This window comes from Solanum tuberosum, unplaced genomic scaffold (genome assembly GCF_000226075.1).
Source record: "Solanum tuberosum cultivar DM 1-3 516 R44 unplaced genomic scaffold, SolTub_3.0 scf00149, whole genome shotgun sequence".
Taxonomy (NCBI): Eukaryota; Viridiplantae; Streptophyta; class Magnoliopsida; order Solanales; family Solanaceae; genus Solanum; species Solanum tuberosum.
The window spans coordinates 364,105-385,908 of record NW_006239072.1 but is presented as its reverse complement, the minus strand read 5'-3'; the positions used below and the strand labels follow the sequence as shown (position 1 = coordinate 385,908).

The following is a 21,804-nucleotide window of genomic DNA, read 5'->3' as shown; positions in this document are numbered from 1 at the left end:
TACTACTCTTTTGATTTATTTTTATTCGTCACGTTTTAATTCACAAAAGAGTAAATCCATCATTACATATAAGCACTTTTGACATATATCGAACACGAATAAACTTTTTTAAAAAATACATCTAATTTGACCAGCTTATAAACTTAGCCAAACACCTTGATAATAGATTAAAAAATTTCAATTCCCTTCAATATTCAAATTAATAAATATATTAAAAAAAAAGTGAATAAAAAGAAGAGAGGGACATTTGGGAAGAGAGGTAGAGGATGAGCACTCACATCCTCTGTTTTCATCTTATTCCTAAAATATTAATAATAATAACTATATAGCTATATACACCTCTTTAGATCTCTGGTTATAGTTTCTACCATTTTCCCAATTTGGGTTTTTTCTTGAAAAATGTTCAATCTTTACAAATGGTATGAAAAGATGTTTTTGATTTGTCTCTATTTTTATTTTATTTTTGAAACTTTTTTTTTGTTGTTGAGCTTCTGATCTGTTGAATTTTGATGTTTTCAGATACATTGGATTGTTTTTTGATTGATGGTACAAGGATCCATGTTCTTGGATTGAATCCAACACTTTCCCCTTGCTGTTTGATCAGTATTCCCACCTGGAGTCTGCCTGATTTGCTAGATAAGGTCTGTTTCTTGTTTTGTTTATCCTTTTGTTTATCCACATTTTTGGATCTTTTTATAAAAAAAGAAAAAAACTGGGGTATGGGGGAGGGGATTACAAAGTGGGAATCAAATTGTTATCGAAAAGATGAAAGTTCAGGTAGCCAACCAACTGAGTTAGTAAGATTTCCACCTATGGGGTGTTTTAAATTCCCAAGTTTTTGTTATATCAAGTTGGTAATTATCTACCTATGTTAAATTTGATTAAGATGCAGGCATTTTTGCTAATACAGATTCATAGTGATTGAATTTGTCTAGTAGTAGTATTGATTTTCTTGTATTATATGGTGTTAGATGTGATTTCGTTATGTGGGTGAAACTTAGTTTTGTGGATATTGAACTTATGATTGCAGCAAAAAAAACTGTTTTTTCTTATGTTGAGTGGAAGAATTTTGCTCAAATTCTTAGTGATTGTCTATTTGTGGTATGAACTTTTTGCATTTGCTTGTGCAAGATGTGATTTTGTTATGAGGGAGGAACTTAATTTTGTGGATATTGATCTTATGATTGCAGAAATGATGGAGTCAGATCTTGGTAAGCTATTCATAGGTGGGATTTCTTGGGACACGGATGAGGATCGTCTTAAAGAATATTTCAGTTCATATGGAGAAGTGGTGGAAGCTGTGATCATGAGGGATCGTAATACTGGCCGTGCTCGTGGTTTTGGTTTTGTTGTATTTGTTGATCCTGTTGTTGCTGAAAGAGTAGTTAAGGAGAAGCATATGATTGATGGACGAACGGTAGTTGTTCTTATATTTCATTTTTAATTCTTTCTAATTTATTTTAGATGAATTTCAATGCAGAAACATGGTCAATGAGGATTGTTATAGCTGAGCCAACTTGTTTGTAGTTGAAGCATAGTTGTTATTTATTTTATCTTTAGATATTATAGTGAAATGGACATACAAGATTCATAAAGCCGATCCCAACTAGTTTGAGATCGATCCATAATAGTTGTTCTACAAGTTTAATAATCATAGGTTACTTAAATGTGAACTGGCGCGGAAAGCTGTAATGGAAGGTTTATGCTAAATGATTTGTTGCACTTTTGCAGCAGCTAATTGATAGAGACCTCTTGTTTACATAAAGTTTATATACACTTCAAAGACTCTATCAAACGGATAATCATCTCCATTTTTGAAGCTTTGGAACAACGGTAAAGTTGTCTCCGTGTGACCTCTAGGTCAGGGGTTCAAGTCGTGGAAGCAGGCACTAATGCTTGCATTAGGCTAGACTGTCTACATCACACCCCACCCCAAGGGGTGTGGCCCTTCCCCCAACCATGCTTATGCAGGATGCTTTATGCACCAAACCGCCTTTTTTATCTCTATATTTTAAGTTGCTTCGATTTTCAGGTTGAGGCAAAGAAGGCTGTTCCTAGGGATGATCAACAAATAGTAAATAGAAACAATAGCAGCATTCAAGGATCTCCAGGTGGTGGACGCACAAAAAAGATATTTGTAGGAGGCTTAGCATCTACTGTCACGGAGAGTGATTTTAAGACATACTTTGATCAGTTTGGTACAATTACAGATGTCGTAGTGATGTATGACCATAATACTCAGAGGCCAAGAGGGTTTGGATTTATAACTTATGATTCGGAGGAAGCAGTTGATAGGACATTGTTTAAGTCTTTTCATGAACTAAATGGTAAACTGGTTGAAGTAAAGCGTGCTGTACCAAAGGAGCTATCTCCAGCGCCTAGCCGTAGCCCTTTCATGGGATACAACTATGGACTCAATAGAGCCAACAACTTCCTCAACAACTATGCTGCTCAGGGTTATAATCTAGCGTCGGTTGGAGGATATGGGGTCAGGATGGATGGCAGGTTTAGTCCAGTTGCCGGTGCTCGTGCCGGTTTCTCTCAGTTTGCTTCTCCTGCTTATGGAATGGGTGTCAATTTGGACCCGGCGTTGAGCCCCACCTTTGCAGGAGCTTCCAACTTTAGCAATAATCTTGGTTATGGACGGATACTAAACCCATATTTCGGTGCAAATTCAAGCAGATACACTACTCCTATTGGATACAGCACAAGCAACAATAGAGCGGATTCTTTTCTAAGCTCCCCAACCAGGAATTTATGGGGAAATATTGGCCTCAATGCTTCAGCAAGTTCTGGTGGTCCAGGTTCATTTGTAGGCTCTGGAAGCGGAAATTATGGCGTCTTTGGGAATAACAATGCTAATTGGGGCTCTCTTATTTCCGTTCCGGGTGGTAATTCTTCTGGATATGGTGGTGGAAATTTCAGGAGTGGGGAAAATAATTATGGGCTGGGATCTGGAGGACTTGGAAGAAACAATGCTGCTACAACCTCATCGTTTACTGCATCAACTGGTGCTTACGAGGGGTCTTACGGAGATCAATTCCGTGGTGCTTCAATGTATGGTGATCGAACTTGGCAAGGCGTGTCTTCTGATGCAGATGGTTCTGGTTCATTTGAATATGGTCTTGGAAATCCAGCTGATGTTTCTGCTAAAGATTCTGAGGATTATATCGGAAATTATAGTATTGCAAATAGACAACCGAATAGAGGTAACATTATACTTCCAATTGCCTCCCTTGGTATTTATTTGATAAATCTTTTTGCATCATTTCTTAATTTAACCATGAATCCGTATTTTGGAATATGAATCAGACTTTTCCTTTGGCAAGATCCTAGCTTGAAAAACATTAGGATATAAACACAGTAGTGAACAAAAGGTCTACGGATATTCTTTTCGATAATACTCTCGTTTAGGTTCAAAATTTGAGCTCAGTATATATGGAATGTAAAACTTTATTGTCAAAGTTTCTGAGTGGAAGACAGAAAACGCTAGGTGATTTCTTCCCATTTGTCCTAGCCTTGGCGGACAGACTTTTTGTCTATTTAGGATTTTGGCAACCTTGCATTTTATTCTTCTTCAGATGAGGCAATCTATGCCCAAAAAATACACCAAAACTTCTGGCCAATCTTAATTAATGACAAAACAAAGATGGATTGGATCGAGAGGCGATGCTTATGCCTTGTCACTATGGTGATGGGTGGTGAAAAAACTGGGAAAATTGCCTAGGGACCTGTCTAGTGTGGAAAAGGTCATCTTCACTATTCATCCACTCTAAATACATGTGTGTGCGCATACACGAGATGTGAGCGAATATTATTTTTCACCCCGACCATATTTGTGGATGGGAAAAGGCCATCTACACCTTGTAATCGACCCTCAACTGTACGTGCAGGCGCACACATGCACACACACTGAGACACGGTACATACACTCACTCATGTGCACACTCATAAATAATGTTTATGTAAAAAGGTATGGTAGGGTGAGAAAAAAAACGTTTTTTCCTCCCTTTTCCAGATACCATTGTCATCCCTGGCCATGACACTCATTTGTGGTCACGGATTACCCAGACTAGCCAACAATTAACAAACACTAGTGCTAAGAGGGCAGTACGGGATCCTGCATGCCGAAGTGGAGCTAGAATAGAGTTGTGGGTTCGGCCGAATCCAATTGTTTTGGTCCAAACCTTGTATTTATCTTAAGAAATTCATTAATATGTACTACAAATTATTAATTTAGAACCCAATAACTTGAAAAGACTAGAATCCTGAACCCATAACCTTCAAATTCTGGCTTTGCCCCTACCTGCATGGTATGGGGTCACTATTTTCAGCTGACAGCAAAAGCAGCCTTACTCGTATATGGAGACTGTCGACAAAACTTGTTTTATCTCGTATATACAAATAAAAAGATTGTCTTCAAATAGAGATATGTAATACCGGTTTGCCATCATTTTGGTTAAACTTGCGGTTGGATGCATAAAATAAAGCAATGTATGTATATCTTTCTCCAGCACAAGTTAATTCTTGAAAGAATGCTATTTGTTATTCAGAAATTGAGACAGCTCATCTTTTCTTTTTGACTGTTTCCAGGAATTGCAGCATAGAAGATTTCGTTATTTGGATATCTGAAGATACTTAGGAGAACAAACTTATAAGAGAAAGAAGTGGAAGTCAATGTTTATATAGTACCCCTCACAATATATATAGATATATATATACATATATATTTATAGATATATTTCGGATAAAAGAAAGCTGATCTCTAGAGCTAGTGAGGTGCTTGTCCAGTTTTAAAGGTGTTTTGTGACAGTTTGAAGTATCAATATAGTAAAATCAATATAGGCTCTTTTTTCAGCACTCGATCGAGATGTATATCAGATTGCAAGGTATACATGATACCGTCTATTGTAGTTGATGTGTTTGTGCACCCCCGTGATAAGACCAGTACCTCTGGTACTATGTTGAGCGTTAGAGTTGTCATTTTTTATATTCTTTTTTTTTGACGTTTTGTTCACTGTAGTGCCCGGCAAAGTTGCTGGTGTTTGTTCTTATAGTTTCCCCTCTCTTTCTGGGATTTGCTTTTCTTTCAGATTGTATGTGAGGTCATGTTTGATTTACTAGTGTGAAACAATTGGGAATACCAACTTAGGATCCCATCAAATAAGTACTGAATATTCTGAATTCATTTGATACTGCAGATTTTGTAAACAATATATTTGAAGCTTTATGTTAGTGTATGGGACTATATTGCACATGAAGTAGACTTTCCCCTTCTCTTTGCTTGCATTGCTTATCCATAAGTGCTTCATTCAAATAATCCATGTTTGAAGTTTGTTTTGACTTGCATGGTTCTTTGTTTTTTTAGGTTTATGTAGTTTTTGCTATTTTGCTAGGATAGGAGGGTGTGGAAGACAAAAAATTGTGGTAGGAGGATAGTAGAGAGCGAGACGTAGTCTTGTTGTCTGTTCATATTAGTAGTCTTAATATTGCTCCTATAGTTTTTAGTCATTTGATTTTGTTACTATCTGTTGATCTTTGTAGTTCAATTATCGTATTGATTTGTTGTAGTTTTTGTCATGTTACTATTTGTTGTTCCTTACACTCCGTTACTTCTCATTCGAGATTGTGTTCGTTTCCTTGAGTTGAGGGTCTATAAAAAATAACCTCTCTACCTTTTGGGTAAGGGTGGGGTATAAACTCTATCCCACTTTCTAGGACTACATTGAATATGTTATTGTTGTTTTATGTTGCTCGAACTTTCCACAAATATCGTTGCAATTTAGATTCTAAAAAAATACACTATTTTTAGAGGTTTTGACATGTACCAAACAAATCCATCTTGTTGGTGTCCATGTTTTTAAAAGTAAAAGGTGCAAAAAAATGGATAAGATCCATGAGGCTTGAAGCGAAAAGCGAGAAGCAAGAAATGAAAAATGCAACATATGAATTTTGGTATTATATTAGTCAAATTTCAACTTTCAAATTGCAATTATGCTCCGATACTAATCTTCCAACAATTGAAAATTGAGATTCAGAGCTCACTTTGCGCGTCATTGTTTGAAACACTACTATTTGAGGCGCATATCTTTTAGTGTGAAGTTGAAACCTTTGGCTTGGACATCATTATCGCTTTACGTGACAAAGTGATGACTTTTAATAACATTAGTTGATCCTACTATAGTTTTTTTTGTTAGTAAAGTTTTGACACAAAAAAAATGAAATATTGATCTGGTGAGATCACTTTCATACAAACATGATATAGTATTTGCGTCATCAGATATGCTCAGTCTCTCTAGCTCTTAATTTAGAAATCTTGATAAAAGGATAAAAATGCTAGTTGTGAACTCATAAGTAAATTGCTCCCGTTATTTGATTATTTGATAAGCAATGCAAAGGTGGATCATAGATTCAAACTATGAATTCAAATTCAAAATTCTACTACAATTCATTCAATCTATCGTGTTTGAAATCTATTCAATATTATAACCACCCCTCGAAGTTATTACTTACTTGATTAATAATCATTATGTATTGAATTATAAGATAAAGTTTTAAGATGATATAAGATTCTTAATGATACTTCTGAACAAATTGTAATCTAAATAGTAAATATTGTTTAGTCTTATCATTCCTTTGAATCAAATATTTGTACCAAATTGGAATACATAAAAATTGAGGGACTGAAATTGAATTAGAGGCTAAACAACAAGGACTAAAATGCAAAGGGAGGACAAAACTGGTATTTTAACTACAGCTAGGGTTTTAAAAGATGGTTTAAAAACCCAGTGGATCTCATTTAGCCGTCCCGCTTGAAGAGCCCTTCTCCGTTGCAGTGCGAAATCACCGGAACCCTAGGATACTTCGTCGCCGGCAACCATGGGTAACGAAATCGATCATATCAGCTTACCTTTGCCTTCGTTGATCTCGTTTGTTTGTTTTCTGTTATTGTGAGATTGTGAAAAATAAGCTTAAAAGAGCAATTTGCTATGGTGTTTGACAGGTATCTCTCGTGATTCGATGCACAAGAGACGTGCCACTGGAGGCAAGAAGAAGGCATGGAGGAAGAAGCGAAAGTAAGTGGAAATTATTGTTTTCATCTCAATGTGATGTTACAGAAGATTCAAAATAGTCGATACAAACTAATTCGGGATGAGTGTAGTTGATAGATTGGATATTTCTACTATTTTGTAGCTGGATGCAATGGAATGGATATGTTGTTTTATATAGTTTTAGTTAAACTAAGTTGAGGTTGAGCAATGAGATTTGGTGATGTTATTTTGATCTGAATTTAGTTATCTGTGTATATAAGATTGATATAGTCGATCAAACTTATTTGTGACGAGTGTAGTTGATATATTGAATATTTTCTACTATTTTGGAGCTGAATGTAATGGAATTGATGCAAAGGTCTTATGCAGTTTACTAAAACTTACTCGAGTTTGAGAAATGCTGATTTATTGATGCTATTTTGACCTGAATGTAGTGATTTGTGTACATGAGATTGATATATTTGACCGAAATAATTTGGCATGACCGCATGAGTTTAGTTATGTTGGATATTTTCTACTTTTGTAGCTGAATACAATTGGAATGGACGCAAAAGATTCATATGGTTCAGTAAGAGTAACTTGGGATTTGAGTGAAATTGATTTATTGATTGTCTGTCTATATTGATCTGAATGTAGTGGAATGTGTACTGATATAGCAGACCAAAGTATTTTGTGGTTGAGTGCAGTTGATTTATTGAATGTCATACTTTTTTATTTGAGCATAGCTGAAATGGATGCTACATGAGGATTTGTGTAGTTGATTCAAATTAATTTGGGATAGAGTGTATTTATTTTATTGAATGTCGTTTGTTTGATGAAATATGGACTTTTTATAGAGGAAGAAATGTAGATTTATTAGGATGTAGATATAGGTGGCTTTTGTTACATAATTGCAATGAGTTCTTGTCTTTTTCCTTAGAGTAGATCTTCTCAAATTCTTATCTTGGGCTGTCCATAGATATGATTTCAATCTCAGTACAATATGGTATTGACTTTTGATTTAATGTCTCTGTGAAGGTATGAGATGGGAAGACAGTCTGCAAATACAAAGCTGGTGCCTAATGCTAAGACTGTTAGGAGGATCAGGGTCCGAGGAGGCAATGTGAAGTGGCGTGCTTTGAGGTTGGACACTGGAAATTACTCTTGGGGTAGTGAAGCTGTTACTAGGAAGACCCGTTTATTGGATGTGGTCTACAACGCCTCAAACAATGAGTTGGTTAGGACACAAACTCTAGTGAAGAGTGCAATTGTGCAAGTTGATGCAGCTCCATTTAAGCAGTGGTATCTCCAGCATTACGGTGTTGAAATTGGTCGCAAGAAGAAGAGTGCTGCCAAGAAGGAAGGAGAGGTATTTGCACAAATGCTTTTCTCATCTTATGTGGGCTCTTTTGTTCATGATGTTCCACTTCTTTTTATTTGATAATTATTTTATGATACAATTTATTGACTTAATTCACACACTTAATTGCAAGATGTTTTGCTTGAGCATTTGTGAAGCTACAAATGTTTCTTGCGCTGTATGTGGTGTTTCTCATGCAAAATTGAAATACATAATTGTTTGTGTTAAATTTATGAAGACTTTTCCCCCCTCTTTTCTGAATATTGTTCTTTTAATCTTTTTCAATGTCTCTTGTGGTGAATTTTGTCTTAGTATATGTTTACAGCATCGTGTTCTATTGATTTGGTTGGCATAGAGTCTCAGTGCATTATGTGAAGGTTTCTATTTGATTTCACAGGAGGCTGCTGAGGCTGCTGCAGAGGAGAAGAAAAGTAACCATGTCCAAAGAAAGCTGGAAAAGCGTCAACAGGATCGCAAGATCAACCCACATGTTGAAGAGCAATTTGCTAGTGGTCGTCTATTGGCGGCAATCTCATCACGACCTGGCCAATGTGGCCGTGCTGATGGGTATGAGTTTTCTTTTCTATTTAATCTTTGTAGAAAACTATGAAGCTCAAATCTGCAGTCTCTTTGTTTCACTCTACCGACCTGCTACTAACTAATATTTTGACTTGATGTTATGCATTTAATGACATAATACATTTTTTCAACTATGAAAACTCTTGGCCATGCCAACTTGAATTTGCCAATCTTTGAATTGGAGGTCTAGTATTATCTTAATTTTTTTTGGCTGCATCTTTGCTGATTTTTTTTATGGCTAAACTAAGATCATATGTCATTGAATTAATGATCTTTTCCTTGTTGATATAGATTTAACTATCTGCATCAATTCTGGTCCAAATAAACCGTGATGAAAAAAATGATTTAACGAAAAAAAACTGTTCATCTTAACCATAAAAATGATTTAACTAGAATTTTAATTTACTCTATAAGACAACAGTGTATGTTTGGTCTTGAATATCTTACATTTATGTGTCTTTTGGAATCTATTAGTTATGACTTTGGACTTGGAAGATATAAACTACTTCCTCTGTACCAGATTATGTGAACATTTTCTTTCTAGTTCGTTCTAAAATAATGGAAGCTTTCTAAATTTGGGAACAATATAACTTGAACTTCTCATTTTACCATTGATGAGAAGCTCTTACAGAGGTAATTGCATAGCTTCCTTTCTTCAGTGTTTATATCTATCAGTTGCATCATTTGCTATTTGTTTTGTTATCCTGCTATTTTGCCGTCTCATGTCCTTGCACCTTACTATAATTTCTTCTTTTCTTTTGATCTGAGGGTCTATTGGAAGTAACCTCCCCACCTTGCAAAGGTAAGGGGGTAAGATCTGTGTACGTGTTACCTCCCCATACCTCACTTGTGGGAATACATTGTGTCTGTTGTAGTTTGTTGTCGAGAACCTCTTATACCGTCCCAAATATTACAAAATGTTAAAGACCACACATCCCAAAAGTTTGAAAATTATGACCATAACTTGCAAAAGCTTTTCTTTCTTTGATTTCGAACCTATTCAAACTTTATCACATAAATTGGAACAGAGAGAGTATCATGCTTGACTCTTGCAGCTGTCATTTCTTACATTTTTTTATTTTAACTTTTGGCAGTTACATCTTGGAGGGTAAGGAACTGGAGTTTTACATGAAGAAGCTACAGAAAAAGAAAGGGAAGGGTGCAAGTGGTGCTACTGCTTAAGAGTTGTAACTCATCATCAGAAGTTTTATATGAGATTACCTCTGTTATTACTCTCCATAGAATGGGAATTAAGAACATCCTTTAGCTATTATTAGAGTTTAAGATCAGACTTATCTTTTTTGTAATGTGATGTCACATGATTTTGACAGGTTCATCTTACATCACTAATGTTTTCTTCAGATACATTAAGATAAGTCTTGTGTCAGCTTTCAGATTTTACATTGTTGAGAACTTTGCATACTATGAGTTCAAATTTTTTTTGGTTTTCCACCGTATGTCCAGAGCTTTCACTAGAGCTCCGACTAAATTTAGATAGCGCATTGTATGTATCATTTAGGAGTAATGCTTCTAACATGATTTTCTCCATACTCGGGATTGAATTAGAGACTTCTTTTCCATTGTTGCATTTTAATAGCAAAGGTAAAATAGACACAAATAGATGAATTATTTCTTGATTTTTTAAATTGAATAAACATTGTTTGATAGCTATTTTTAATATATACTCTCTCTGATTTGAAAAGAATAATCTAGTTTCCTTTTTAGTCTGTTTAAAAAAGAATGACCTCTAGTTTCCTTTTTAGTCTGTTTGAAAAAGAATGACCTCTTTCTTTTTGTGGCAATGCTTCAACTTTGTAACTCCCTGTATTTTACGTGTACAAGTCCTACACATATGGAACTTGATTTAGCTTGGTGGTATAAGTAATGAACTTGATTTCCTAGATGAATGGTGACAATAAAGAAGCTATAAGGGTAATTCCCGTACATTGCAATATTGCACGATTGAGTGAACGTCAAATTTTAGAAGTATTTAAATTCTGGATCGAAGGGCAATATGTAAGTCTAAAAGTTAAGGCGATCAAGTGTATATAAGTTTTGAGTTAAACTAAGGAGATTACCCTTGAAAAACGAATAAAAGAATTGAGGTGCTTGTTGGACTTTATAAAGCTAGCAGGTGTCACTTACTTGCTTAGCTCAAATGGGCTAGGTAGATGTGGAAGATTAGTTCATGCATTAGTGGGATCACTTGAGGCCCAAATTAAATAAAAAGGAAAAGGGAATGGAGATGAGGCCTCACACCAATCTGTCCAAGTCCAACTACTTGAGCCCAATAAAGACTAAGGCCCAAATTAAGGGTATAATTCTGGCCCATGGCTTAATATTAGAAAGGGGAAAGATTGCAGCCCAAGATGAGTACATAAATGGCCCATTTTGTGTATATATAATTTCAAGCAGGTGCATCACCTACTTGGACCAATTTGACAAATTAGTGACTGATATTAAAACTTAAGAGGTGGGAAAAGTAAGACCTTTATAATCGCCAAGTTGCTGGCCATTTCCTCACTTTTAAGAATAGATAAAAATCAGATTTCTCTCTAAGCTTCTCCTCTCTCTTTCAAAGCATAGCAGCAGCCACAAGTTTCCTAGGGTTCTTGGATAAACCCAAGCCCTTGCAAGGTAAGATAAGTGGAATTACTAATGGATTTAGCCTAATTCTCTCATGGAATGCTAGATAAACATGTTAATTAGTTAAGAACAAGTAGAGGACTGAATCTGTCAAAAGTTTAATTGCTCAGTTTCCTTTGTTATTGAGAGGCTTTTCTCTTTTTCTTTGGCCTATGTGAAGGGAAGCTCAAGTTATTGAAGAGTTACAATTAAAAGAAAACGAGTTATAAGAATTAAGGTAAAGTGACTCCCCTATTTTTGTCTTCCTTAAACACGAGTCTAAGTATGATATTTTAAGTGTATTGTTGAAAAGAACTCGTGGGATGATGAAGTGAAACTATGGTTTCATGTCCTCTATTGTATGTTGGATTGTTAGGACTGTTTTTGGGACTGGTTGATGTATAAACATATTGGGGACAACTTGGTTGATATCTGGAAAGGGTGTAAATTGCTGATATTGAAATATAGCTGTGTAGTGTACAAATGCAATAAAAGAAGGTGGGGATTGAAAGAATAACCTTAGTTTGGTAATTACGGGTTTGCTGCCCGAGCATTATTGTTGAGTCAGATTGGACTTCTTAAGCATGTTTAGTAACAATTAATACTAGTTTATCTTGCTCTATTTTGTAGATAAGTATTTGAAAAGAAAGGAAGGTACTTCAAGGTAACTACAAGGTGGTACAACAAGGTATGTAAGGCTTTTCGATTTCCTACTAATTGGCATGAAATCTAGACTCGTCCTCGACACATAGAAGCAGCCTACCAGCTCCAACACGACTTATGACCTTGTTCTCACTCTTTAACATATATGCACGTTCCAATACATGTTCATTGTCAAATCTGTACATATACATTGAATACCCTGCATGAGTTCTCCTTTTGACTAAATAAGGTCCATATGTTATTTCAGCTCCTATGCATTTCACTAATTGTGTAACTACTCTCTACTTTGTTGTTCTTGCATTATATGATTATTACATGTCACTTGTTGACTACATAGTCCCACAACTTAAAAAATGCTATGACCACCAAAAGAATCATCTCAAATGTTAATGGAAAGATATTAAATGAATCTGCTTATTGATGGGTGGTATCCTAGGGGTGGAAAAATCACCTAGCATGGGTTGATCCCAATATTACAGGTGGTATCCCAGGGGTGGAAGAATCACCTAGCATGGGTTGATCCCAATATTACAGGTGGTATTCCAGGGGTTAAAAAAAAGCCTAGCATGGATCGATCCCGATTTATATGTCTACCACTGATCAACTGGTCATTTGTATTATATGTTGTGCATAGAGTGTAAAGTAAAGAATGATAAAGTAAAGAAAAGAATGTAAAGTAGCTGATTCCATAATATGAGAAAAGGTGGTCTTGTATTCTTACATTGGTATATGATTTCATTTGAGTTCTTATTTCACATACAGTACTTTATGCCTTACATACTTAGTACATTCTCCCGTACTGATGTCTCTCTTGGGGAACCTGCAATTCATGCTGCAGGTACAGGAGCTAGTAGATCTCCCCAATAGGAGAACAGGACATCCAACGGCTATTGGTGAGCTCCAGGTTGATTCGGGGCTTTCCGAGTCTATAGCATGTATTTTGGTATTGTATAGTAGCTGAGTGTAAGGCGGGGCCTGTCCCGACCTTAACACCATAATGATTTATCATTTAGAGGCTTTGTAGACTATGTATAGTGAAGTGTGGTTGCGCCTCGTGTCTTAGACATCATGGTCCCAACGGCCAAGTCATGAGCACTTTCTTTTGGCTTGTTAATACTGTCTACTTTCATGAAAACATGTTATCCACTATGGCAGCACCTTTAAATGTTCATAGATAGAGCATGATTACAGGTTGGTCCTCCCGAGCCTTCTCGGCAACGGGTGCCGGTCAGCCTTAATGGGATTTTGGGCGTGATAAACTTTTCACCTGGCATATTTAAAATCACAAGATTAAAACGTCTTTTTTTTTTTCTTAAACTTCGTTTCAAGTTAAATTAGGTCATTCTTTTTTAAATGAATTGAGTAATACAAGTAAAGAGGGACGGAGGGAGTAACAAAAAAACAATATATAAAGGTACAACAAAGAAGAATAACACATGGCCACGTGTATTTGTTGCATGATAATTTCGTCTTCTTCCCCAAACGTGTTAATTTCCCCAGCAAGCACCGCAAATTTTTTGTTTTCTTATTAGCAGCTAAAACGTTCATTCATACATATCATGCAGCAAAAATATTGCTTAGAGATAGAAAAACCCTCAAATGATGTTAAATTTGATTCAGAATTGAGTTTTAAAAATGGAACTGTTCGATTATGTGAATGATAATAGCAGCCATGAGATGGTGGTTTCGATAACGGTTTTCGTCGCGATTTTGTGTCTTTGTTTAGTGATTGGTCATTTACTCGAAGAAAATCGATGGGTTAACGAATCCATCACCGCCATTATCGTTGTAAGTATATAAACATACATATATATATAATTGAATTCTTGAAAGTTCGGGATGGATGTTTGAATTTTTTCTTCTGATAGTACTTCCTCTGTCTCAATTTAGACAATTTATATGAGTCATCGTAAAAAGGCACATTTCTATATTAAATAACAATTTAAATTTAAAATATCTATTTTATCCTTAATGAAATAATTTATAGCCACTATAATTCATTTTACAACAAGTTTTAAAAGTTTCCCCTTTTCTTTCTTATACTCTGTGCGGAGTCAAACTATTTCACATAAAATAGTACGGAGGGAATACTACTTATTACACTTATGATTTTATAGTGAAAAATATGGTTTAAATTATGTCCTTAAATATTTTTGTTAAGATTGTCTTACAAATTCAGTCTATGGAATAGAGGGAGCAGTATTCTATAGACTAAATTTGCGGGCAATATTTGATTCTTTCATCCATTGGGATTTGAATAGTCAAATGAATTGTTTAAAGTTCGGATCTTTGAAAATTTTCTTAATAGTTTGTTGTGAATCTTTTACCGATCATTATGAACATATTTTCAAAATTTTATTATTTTCTTAAAATACAATTGATGTAATTATAATTTAAAGTTATAGACAATTAAATTTGTAGTTACATTGTACTTTTTAATTTGTCTAATTCACTTCAATTTGAATCAATCATGTTTTAGCATTGACTTCATAAGATTATCTTCAATTCTTTGAGGTGTATTCTTAGACATTTCAAGCTCAAATTAATTAGATTATCTTATAAACCATGACAATCATTATAATATTGATGATTTTACAAGTAAAAATAATACTCTAATTGACATAACCTATTAGGTGAATTCTTAATCTATTTTTAAATAAATATACTACTTCTAAAGTAATTTTGATAGTTTAACAATTCACCCCATTGAAAAAGTTTTTAAAAATATAATCAATAAGAACTTAATATAAACATTTGTGATGTTATATAACGTACAATAATTTGTATGTTTATTTATGTCTTACGAATTATTACAAAAATATTATATTGTCAATTGAAAAAAATCAATTATCAAATTATAATTAACTATCATATATTTTAATTATTTTATGAGAATTAAATAATATATAATTTTTTTTAATTAAATAGATATAATATCTTTCTTTTTTTTTAAATTTGACTTTAAGCCGCACATTCTATTGAGTTGTCCACATCTTTATTTTAATTTAATTAATTAAACGAATAAATAAATAATAAATCACTTATACTACTTAGAAGAATAAGTCCTCAGCATAATAAGAGGATCAGATACAGCAAAATACAACAATATAAAGATATCCTCCTACACTTGTGTATTTGGCTGCATGATAATTTAGTCTTATTACAAATGTGTCAATTTCCTAGTCAGTACCGCAAAATTTGTCTTATTTTTAGCTCACACTTTCCACTTTCATATATATCATGCAACAAAAATATAGCATACAGATAGAAACTAGCAGAATTGTTAAATTTGAGTGTGAGTGAAGTGGTGAAAAAATGGCCCTTTTCAATTACGTGAATTTTATTGGGCATAAGAACAGCCATGAGATGGTGGTTCCGATCACTCTGTTCGTGGCGATTTTGTGTATATGTTTAGTAATTGGCTCTTTATTCGAAGAAAATCGATGGGTTAACGAATCCATCACAGCCATTATCATTGTACGTATATATACAATTCCCCTCTTTTTCTTCGTTATGAATTAGTAATATGTACATTGAATTTGAGGTGTTGAGTTGATTCATTTGTACATTTTGTATTGTATTTGAGTTGTCAAATGAATTTGGATATGTCCATTCAAAAGCATTTACTTTTCAATAATGTTTTGAAATATATTATTTGAGTTGCGTACGTGTTTAAGTTTGCATACACACCTCTCTTCTCCGATTGCATTTGTAGGATTACCTTAGATATATTTTTGTTTTAAAAGTATTACTCCCCGTGTTTCAATTTGTTTTTATTACGAAAGTTCGTTTAAAAAAGAGTATTGTTTTTTCTTTTTGTGACGACTCTTTGATTCTACCTTCATGTAGCATACACACCACTCTTGTAGACTGCACTTCTAGGATTACATTGTGTTTGTTATTGTTGTTGTAAAAATATCACTTGTTCTGTTTCAGTTTGTTTGTCTCACTCTCCTTTGTAATCCGTTTAAAAAGGAATGCATGTTTCTTTTTTGACAACTTTTAAATGTTAACTTTCCACGATATCACAAGATTAAAGATAGTTTAAAATGTATTTGGCACATTCTACGTATCCTTAGATCTAAGACTACAAGATTCACAAAGTCCATTCATTTTTATTTTTTAAAATCTTGTGTCAAGTCAAAACCAGACAAGTAAATTAAAACGGAGGAGTACTTTCTCTGTTCTAATTTATTTGACATAGTTTCAATCAGCAGGCCCTTTAACCAAAAAAAATACTAAAGAATTTTGAGACTCGGTGGTCTTAGGAGCATCCGAGCAACATAGTTTCTTAGTCATATTCATACTTTCCCTGAATTATTTGGTGTTATTTTATTTTTACGTTTAGTTTACGGAATTATCCGTTTAGTTTTTCACTGGTTCTGAGTGTAATAATCTACTCCTCTGGTGTATAGGGTCTCATATCAGGGACAGTAATACTTCTGATAAGCAAGGGGAAAAGTTCTCACATACTTAGATTTAATGAAGAAGTGTTCTTCATTTATCTACTTCCACCGATAATATTTAATGCAGGGTAAGAAGTTTTATGTTAAATTATAATTCCATCAATGTCAAACATCTTACCTTTTAAAATGACATGTTGTGTATACATATCTTATCCAGATACCAAGTTAAGAAGAAGCAGTTCTTCCATAACTTCTTAACTATTATGTCGTTTGGAGTTATTGGTGTTTTCATATCATCAAGTATTATCGCATCGGGTAATCTATCATTCCAAAGCTTCTGCTTTTGTTATATATCTAATTTTTTTGTTTAACATTCATTTCTGATTAATATAGGCAGCTGGTGGATATTTCCCAAGCTTAATTTCAATGGATTGACTATTCGCGACTACCTTGGTTTGTTCGTTCTATCTGAGTTTCCTTGTTTGCTTTCATTGTTGATATTAGCTAATTCTCTGACTTATTAACTGATGCAACTGTTCTGACTTCTGATTAAGGTATTGGAGCAATATTTTCGGCAACGGATACTGTTTGCACATTGCAGGTTAATTATAATGGCATGTGAGGTTGTGTGTCCTGTTTCGTTTAAGTCAGCTAGTTAGTTACATCTGCATTGCTGCAAACTTTATGTGCAGGTTCTTCATCAAGACGAGACTCCGTTACTTTACAGCCTTGTCTTTGGGGAAGGAGTAGTGAATGATGCTACATCAGTTGTTCTATTCAATGCAGTGCAGAAGATTGATGTCGCAAGATTCAATGGCTGGTCGGCTTTCCATGTCTTTCTAGATTTTCTGTACCTGTTCTCCACAAGCACTTGTCTCGGAGTTGTTGTTAGTCTTTTAACTCTTTTAATTCCGTACTATGTGGTAGAGGCCGGATGTAGTTATTTCCACAATACTCGAAAAAAATGAAAAAACTGTTTATGTTGTGTCCGAGGGTATAGGATGGTGTAATTGATGAATTATCGTCTTCTAAGAAACATACGTGGTTTCAAGATTATCCTTCCTTGTCATTGATTTCGCTTCTACGCGAATGTATAGTTACTTATCTTAAAATGTGTTCTGCTCCTTGGAGCACGAGTGCCACGAGCAAACAGGCTTTCTGAATGTGTCCTGTTTCTGCATGCAGGCTGGACTTATAACATCATACATTCTGAAGGGCTTATATTTCGGAAGGTAAAATTCGTTTTTGATGTTTCTGTATTCATATATGGAAGCTCAGAATCTACATTATCCTATAAATTCTAAATGTTTCGTATCTGTGCAGACATTCTACCGTTCGTGAAATATCGCTCATGCTTCTGATGGCATATCTGTCTTACATGTTGGCTGAGGTATAGTAATTACTTGTACTATACTGTTTTGTGTTTACCTGTATGTGTTGAGAAATCACTAAATTAGTACACATAATTGATTTCAAACCAATAAATCAAATGAGACGTGGTAGAATTCTGAACTCAGGCACCATATAGTTCAATCCTAGTTTCGTCTGCGAATTCTATTTTCATATATTTTCAAGTATTCTCATGGTATTTACAAACTGATTATGTTGTTTAAAGCTTTGGAGCCTCAGTGGAATTTTGACCGTCTTCTTTTCCGGAATCTTGATGTCTCACTATGCATGGCATAATGTGACTGATAGTTCAAGAATCACTACGAGGTATGCATGAAGGTGCCATTCATATATTTTCTGCAATTTTGACCTATGCTCGTATTAGGGGAGACTTATTGCCTTTAAAAATGAGGCTTCCGTCTTAGGCCGTCAAATTTGAGGTGCCTCTTTTTTTCTTTTTTTTTTTAGCAATAATAGAATTATTATAAGTCCCTTTTAACCAAAAAAAAAATTGTATTGTGTCTTTCATTTTATTTGTCTTTTTTTTTTTTAGTTCGTTTCGAAATATTGAACAATGTTTCTTTCTTTTTTGTCAATTTTTAAATTTAACTTCCACACGACATGTTTAAGACCACAAGATTAGAAAATATTTTGGTATATATATACAAGTGTCATTTCATCTCACATAAGCATAAGCAAAGGATAAAAGTGTCAAATAATTTCTGAAAGATTAAAAAAGGTACAAGAAGTTAAGGCCAAAAACTATAAGATAAAGCCAAAATGACAAAAGAGCCCTCAAACTTACATCGTAATTCCGGGAAGCACACATGTTGACGGTAACGTGTGTGCTTATTCCCGTTTCTTATTACTAATATAGTTTAAATCATAGAAAAAATTTAGTTTTTCAATAAAAATCTAAAAGATTAGATGTTAGACTTAGGCTACTAATTATCTTGAGCCGCCATGGAGAAGTATGATGATCTATTGAGATGATATATACTTTGGACCACAGGCATGCATTTGAAGCTATGTCTTTCATTGCTGAAACATTCATATTTTTGTACGTGGGGATGGATGCGCTGGACATTGAAAAGTGGAAAATGAGCCAACAGAGGTAAGATATCAACTCAATGTTATCATTCAATTATTATTGATTTATATTTGGTTATCAATTCATCTTAGGCTTGGGCCGCAACCTTCTCGTATAAAAAGGAAGAGATAGATAACTTCTCTTTGAGTGTTCAATTAAAAGAACTCAGTGCGTATGTTTAGTGCTTTTAACTTAATAGAGTTTGACTGATTTGGTGAACAATGCCCTTGTGGGTAGGGGAGGATCTAGGGGGTCGGGAAGGTATTGAACTTCCTCGATAATAAATTACACTGTATATATAGCTTTTGAATATCCTGAGGACCTGAGCACAAGACATGAGATTGACTTATTAGTGGTTTAAAATTTACTTTGAGGTTCCAAGTTCAAATCCATAGGCACTATATATTTATTTTTTGAACTCCCTGACTGAAAATCCTTCAAGAATCAGCAAAACAAAGCAAAACAAAGCTGACTCTTTTATATCCAGTCTTGCAGGTAGTGTTTGGACTTCAATGGGAATATATATTACTGTGCTCATGTTGATGGCTATTGGGCGTGCTGCTTTTGTGTTCCCTCTCTCTGTTCTTTCCAATTTCATGAATCGAAATGCTACAAGAACGCCGCCAATAACGTTCAAACATCAGGTAACATGCTAGTTATTTCTTGAAATAATCATGTCGTAAATATGTGCGCTGTGTCATGTGTGCTATTTTATCAGATAGTAATTTGGTGGGCTGGTCTTATGAGAGGGGCGGTTTCTATAGCCCTGGCGTTCAAGCAGGTACCTTAGCATTTCCCACGATATGGATCAATTTTAAAATGAAGTCTGTCTGTTTAATATTGAATGTATGAACTTCCGATGCAGTTCACTTTCTCTGGTGTCACTATTGATCCAGTACATGCCGTAATGGTTACGACTACAGTAGTTGTTGTACTCTTCAGTACTCTGGTAAGTTAATGGCAAATTGGATAAGATTTTGATATTTGGTATGGAAAAATCTATTAGAACTACAGAAATTTTGACAATTCTGGTCCTTAGAAGTAGCAAAACAACTCATCTCTCGGTATTCCGCCAAATAGCTTAGGCTTAAACGGGTTTGGGTCATTACGTGTATGGAATGCAAACTAAACATACAAATGAAAATTGGAAATTTTGAATCATGTAAATTTGGAAGAAAGAACTTAAGCTAAAGATTTAAGAAAAATATAGTAGTTTACTAGTTTGTGCATTTTTTCGAAGAGAAGAATAAAAAAGGAAGGAGGTCGGGTAATGTTGCAGGGTTGGGTTATGGTCAGTTATTTGACCCTTCTTGACCTAGCTATGTTGCCCCAAGCAAACTTTGGGACCGTCGAGTGATGACTCATTTATTAATTTGACATTGTGGCATGTCCACTTGAGCTTAAGGTTGTTCTGAAACAACCTCTCTACCTTCATGAGGTAGTGGTATAGTTTACAAGACACCACTAGTGGGATTTTACTGGGTATGTTATCGTTGTTAGGCCTGTCCATTCGACCCAACTCGTCAATTTGTCACCTTTGTTTACTTTTGGCAACTCCATAAATTCATTGGTTTCATTGCAGGTTTTTGGCTTCTTGACAAAGCCACTCATTCACCATCTGCTTCCGCATAATGACAGTAGGAGAGGTATAGACAGAGAATCATCTATTTCAAAAGAGACACTTCCTTTGCTTTCGTTTGATGAATCTGCCACAACCAATCTACTACGCGCGAAGGATAGCTTGTCCATGCTGCTTCAAAGACCTGTATATACAATTCATTCCTACTGGAGGAGGTTCGATGATACTTACATGAGACCGGTATTTTGTTCACCAACCATAAACGAGGAGTCTGTATAGTAAGTAGTTGAGACTTGCCATTACACAATGGTGACAATCTTACTCTCTTTTCATTAAGGAAGCAAATCATCTGTGACGAATGATGGATGATCGAGATTTTGAAATTTTGACATCCGAGCTATGGTCGGAGATTTTATATATTTGCTCTGATGAATCAAATCTTGTTGGAATTATGGCATGTCTTGTTCCTTCGACTCTTCAAGAAAATTAAAATGCATAGCAAGGGCACGTAGAAGATTCGATCTCTTTATGCAATAAAATGAGGATTTATCTATTTGTTGAAAATGTCTTTTAACTTGTTTTGTAGTGCTACTAACATGCCGCTGATGATTCAAAAAGCTGTTGTAAGACATAGGTTTATGTTGGAACTATTAGTAGTGATGGATAGGGGTTAATACCTCAGATGGTCACTCAACTATCCACTTTTGCCTCAGAAAGTCACTCAACTTTTAATTTTCACTAAAAAGTCACCATGTGAGTGACTTTCTGAGGAAAGACTGGATAGTTGAGTGATCATCTGAGGTATTAACCCTGATGACTAGTAATGAATCAATTGGTTGATCTTTACTTTTATTTATCATATCTATTACCTTATGTTCAAAAAAATTGAAGTCTATCGGTAACAATATTTCTATTTCATAAATATTGGGGGTATAATGACTCTACCTTTTAGTTAAGACAATGACACTAAGATCCATTGACAAATCAACTAAAAATAGTATAAAACAAGATCTATTGACACTTCAACTAAAAATAGTATAAAACACTGTAGAGGGTGGACATAAATATCAGAAAATCAAAAA

General features: G+C 34.7%; 3 protein-coding genes across 3 annotated transcripts; all 3 read left to right on the top strand.

Annotated features, from left to right (window-relative positions):
• Positions 1-243: 243 nt before the first annotated feature.
• Positions 244-5,261, top strand: LOC102600167 (heterogeneous nuclear ribonucleoprotein 1-like). The gene is made up of 5 exons (XM_006352471.2): positions 244-419; positions 520-641; positions 1,191-1,417; positions 2,033-3,209; positions 4,594-5,261. The coding sequence occupies exons 3-5, from the start codon at positions 1,193-1,195 to the stop codon at positions 4,605-4,607; spliced, it is 1,416 nt and encodes a 471-aa protein (XP_006352533.1). The 5' UTR covers positions 244-419; positions 520-641; positions 1,191-1,192; the 3' UTR covers positions 4,608-5,261.
• Positions 5,262-7,003: 1,742 nt separating this feature from the next.
• LOC102577526 (putative 40S ribosomal protein S8-like protein) lies at positions 7,004-10,395 on the top strand (the record flags this gene model as incomplete). The annotated part of the gene is given in 4 exon segments (NM_001288171.1): positions 7,004-7,076; positions 8,070-8,400; positions 8,789-8,958; positions 10,065-10,395. Coding segments are annotated over 4 exon segments (662 nt in total), but the record flags the coding sequence as incomplete, so codon positions are not given.
• Positions 10,396-13,893: 3,498 nt separating this feature from the next.
• Positions 13,894-21,001, top strand: LOC102605538 (sodium/hydrogen exchanger 4). Its single transcript, XM_006352573.1, has 14 exons — positions 13,894-14,046; positions 16,674-16,792; positions 16,882-16,979; positions 17,058-17,117; positions 17,219-17,265; positions 17,357-17,551; positions 17,850-17,896; positions 17,988-18,054; positions 18,280-18,380; positions 19,066-19,167; positions 19,643-19,787; positions 19,862-19,924; positions 20,009-20,092; positions 20,726-21,001. Exons 1-14 carry the CDS (start codon positions 13,894-13,896, stop codon positions 20,999-21,001), a joined length of 1,557 nt encoding a protein of 518 aa, XP_006352635.1.
• Positions 21,002-21,804: the final 803 nt, after the last annotated feature.

What these genes read in the sequence shown, in the direction of transcription:
- LOC102600167 (XM_006352471.2), top strand. Translation starts at nt 1,193, where the DNA reads ATGATGGAGTCAGATCTTGGTAAGCTATTCATAGGTGGGATTTCTTGG. An exon ending in ATATGATTGATGGACGAACG is followed by an intron (nt 1,418 to 2,032) that starts GTAGTTGTTCTT and finishes TTCGATTTTCAG; the next exon opens with GTTGAGGCAAAGAAGGCTGT.
- LOC102605538 (XM_006352573.1), top strand. Translation starts at nt 13,894, where the DNA reads ATGGAACTGTTCGATTATGTGAATGATAATAGCAGCCATGAGATGGTG. An exon ending in TAGCCCTGGCGTTCAAGCAG is followed by an intron (nt 19,925 to 20,008) that starts GTACCTTAGCAT and finishes CTTCCGATGCAG; the next exon opens with TTCACTTTCTCTGGTGTCAC. An exon ending in TTGTACTCTTCAGTACTCTG is followed by an intron (nt 20,093 to 20,725) that starts GTAAGTTAATGG and finishes GTTTCATTGCAG; the next exon opens with GTTTTTGGCTTCTTGACAAA.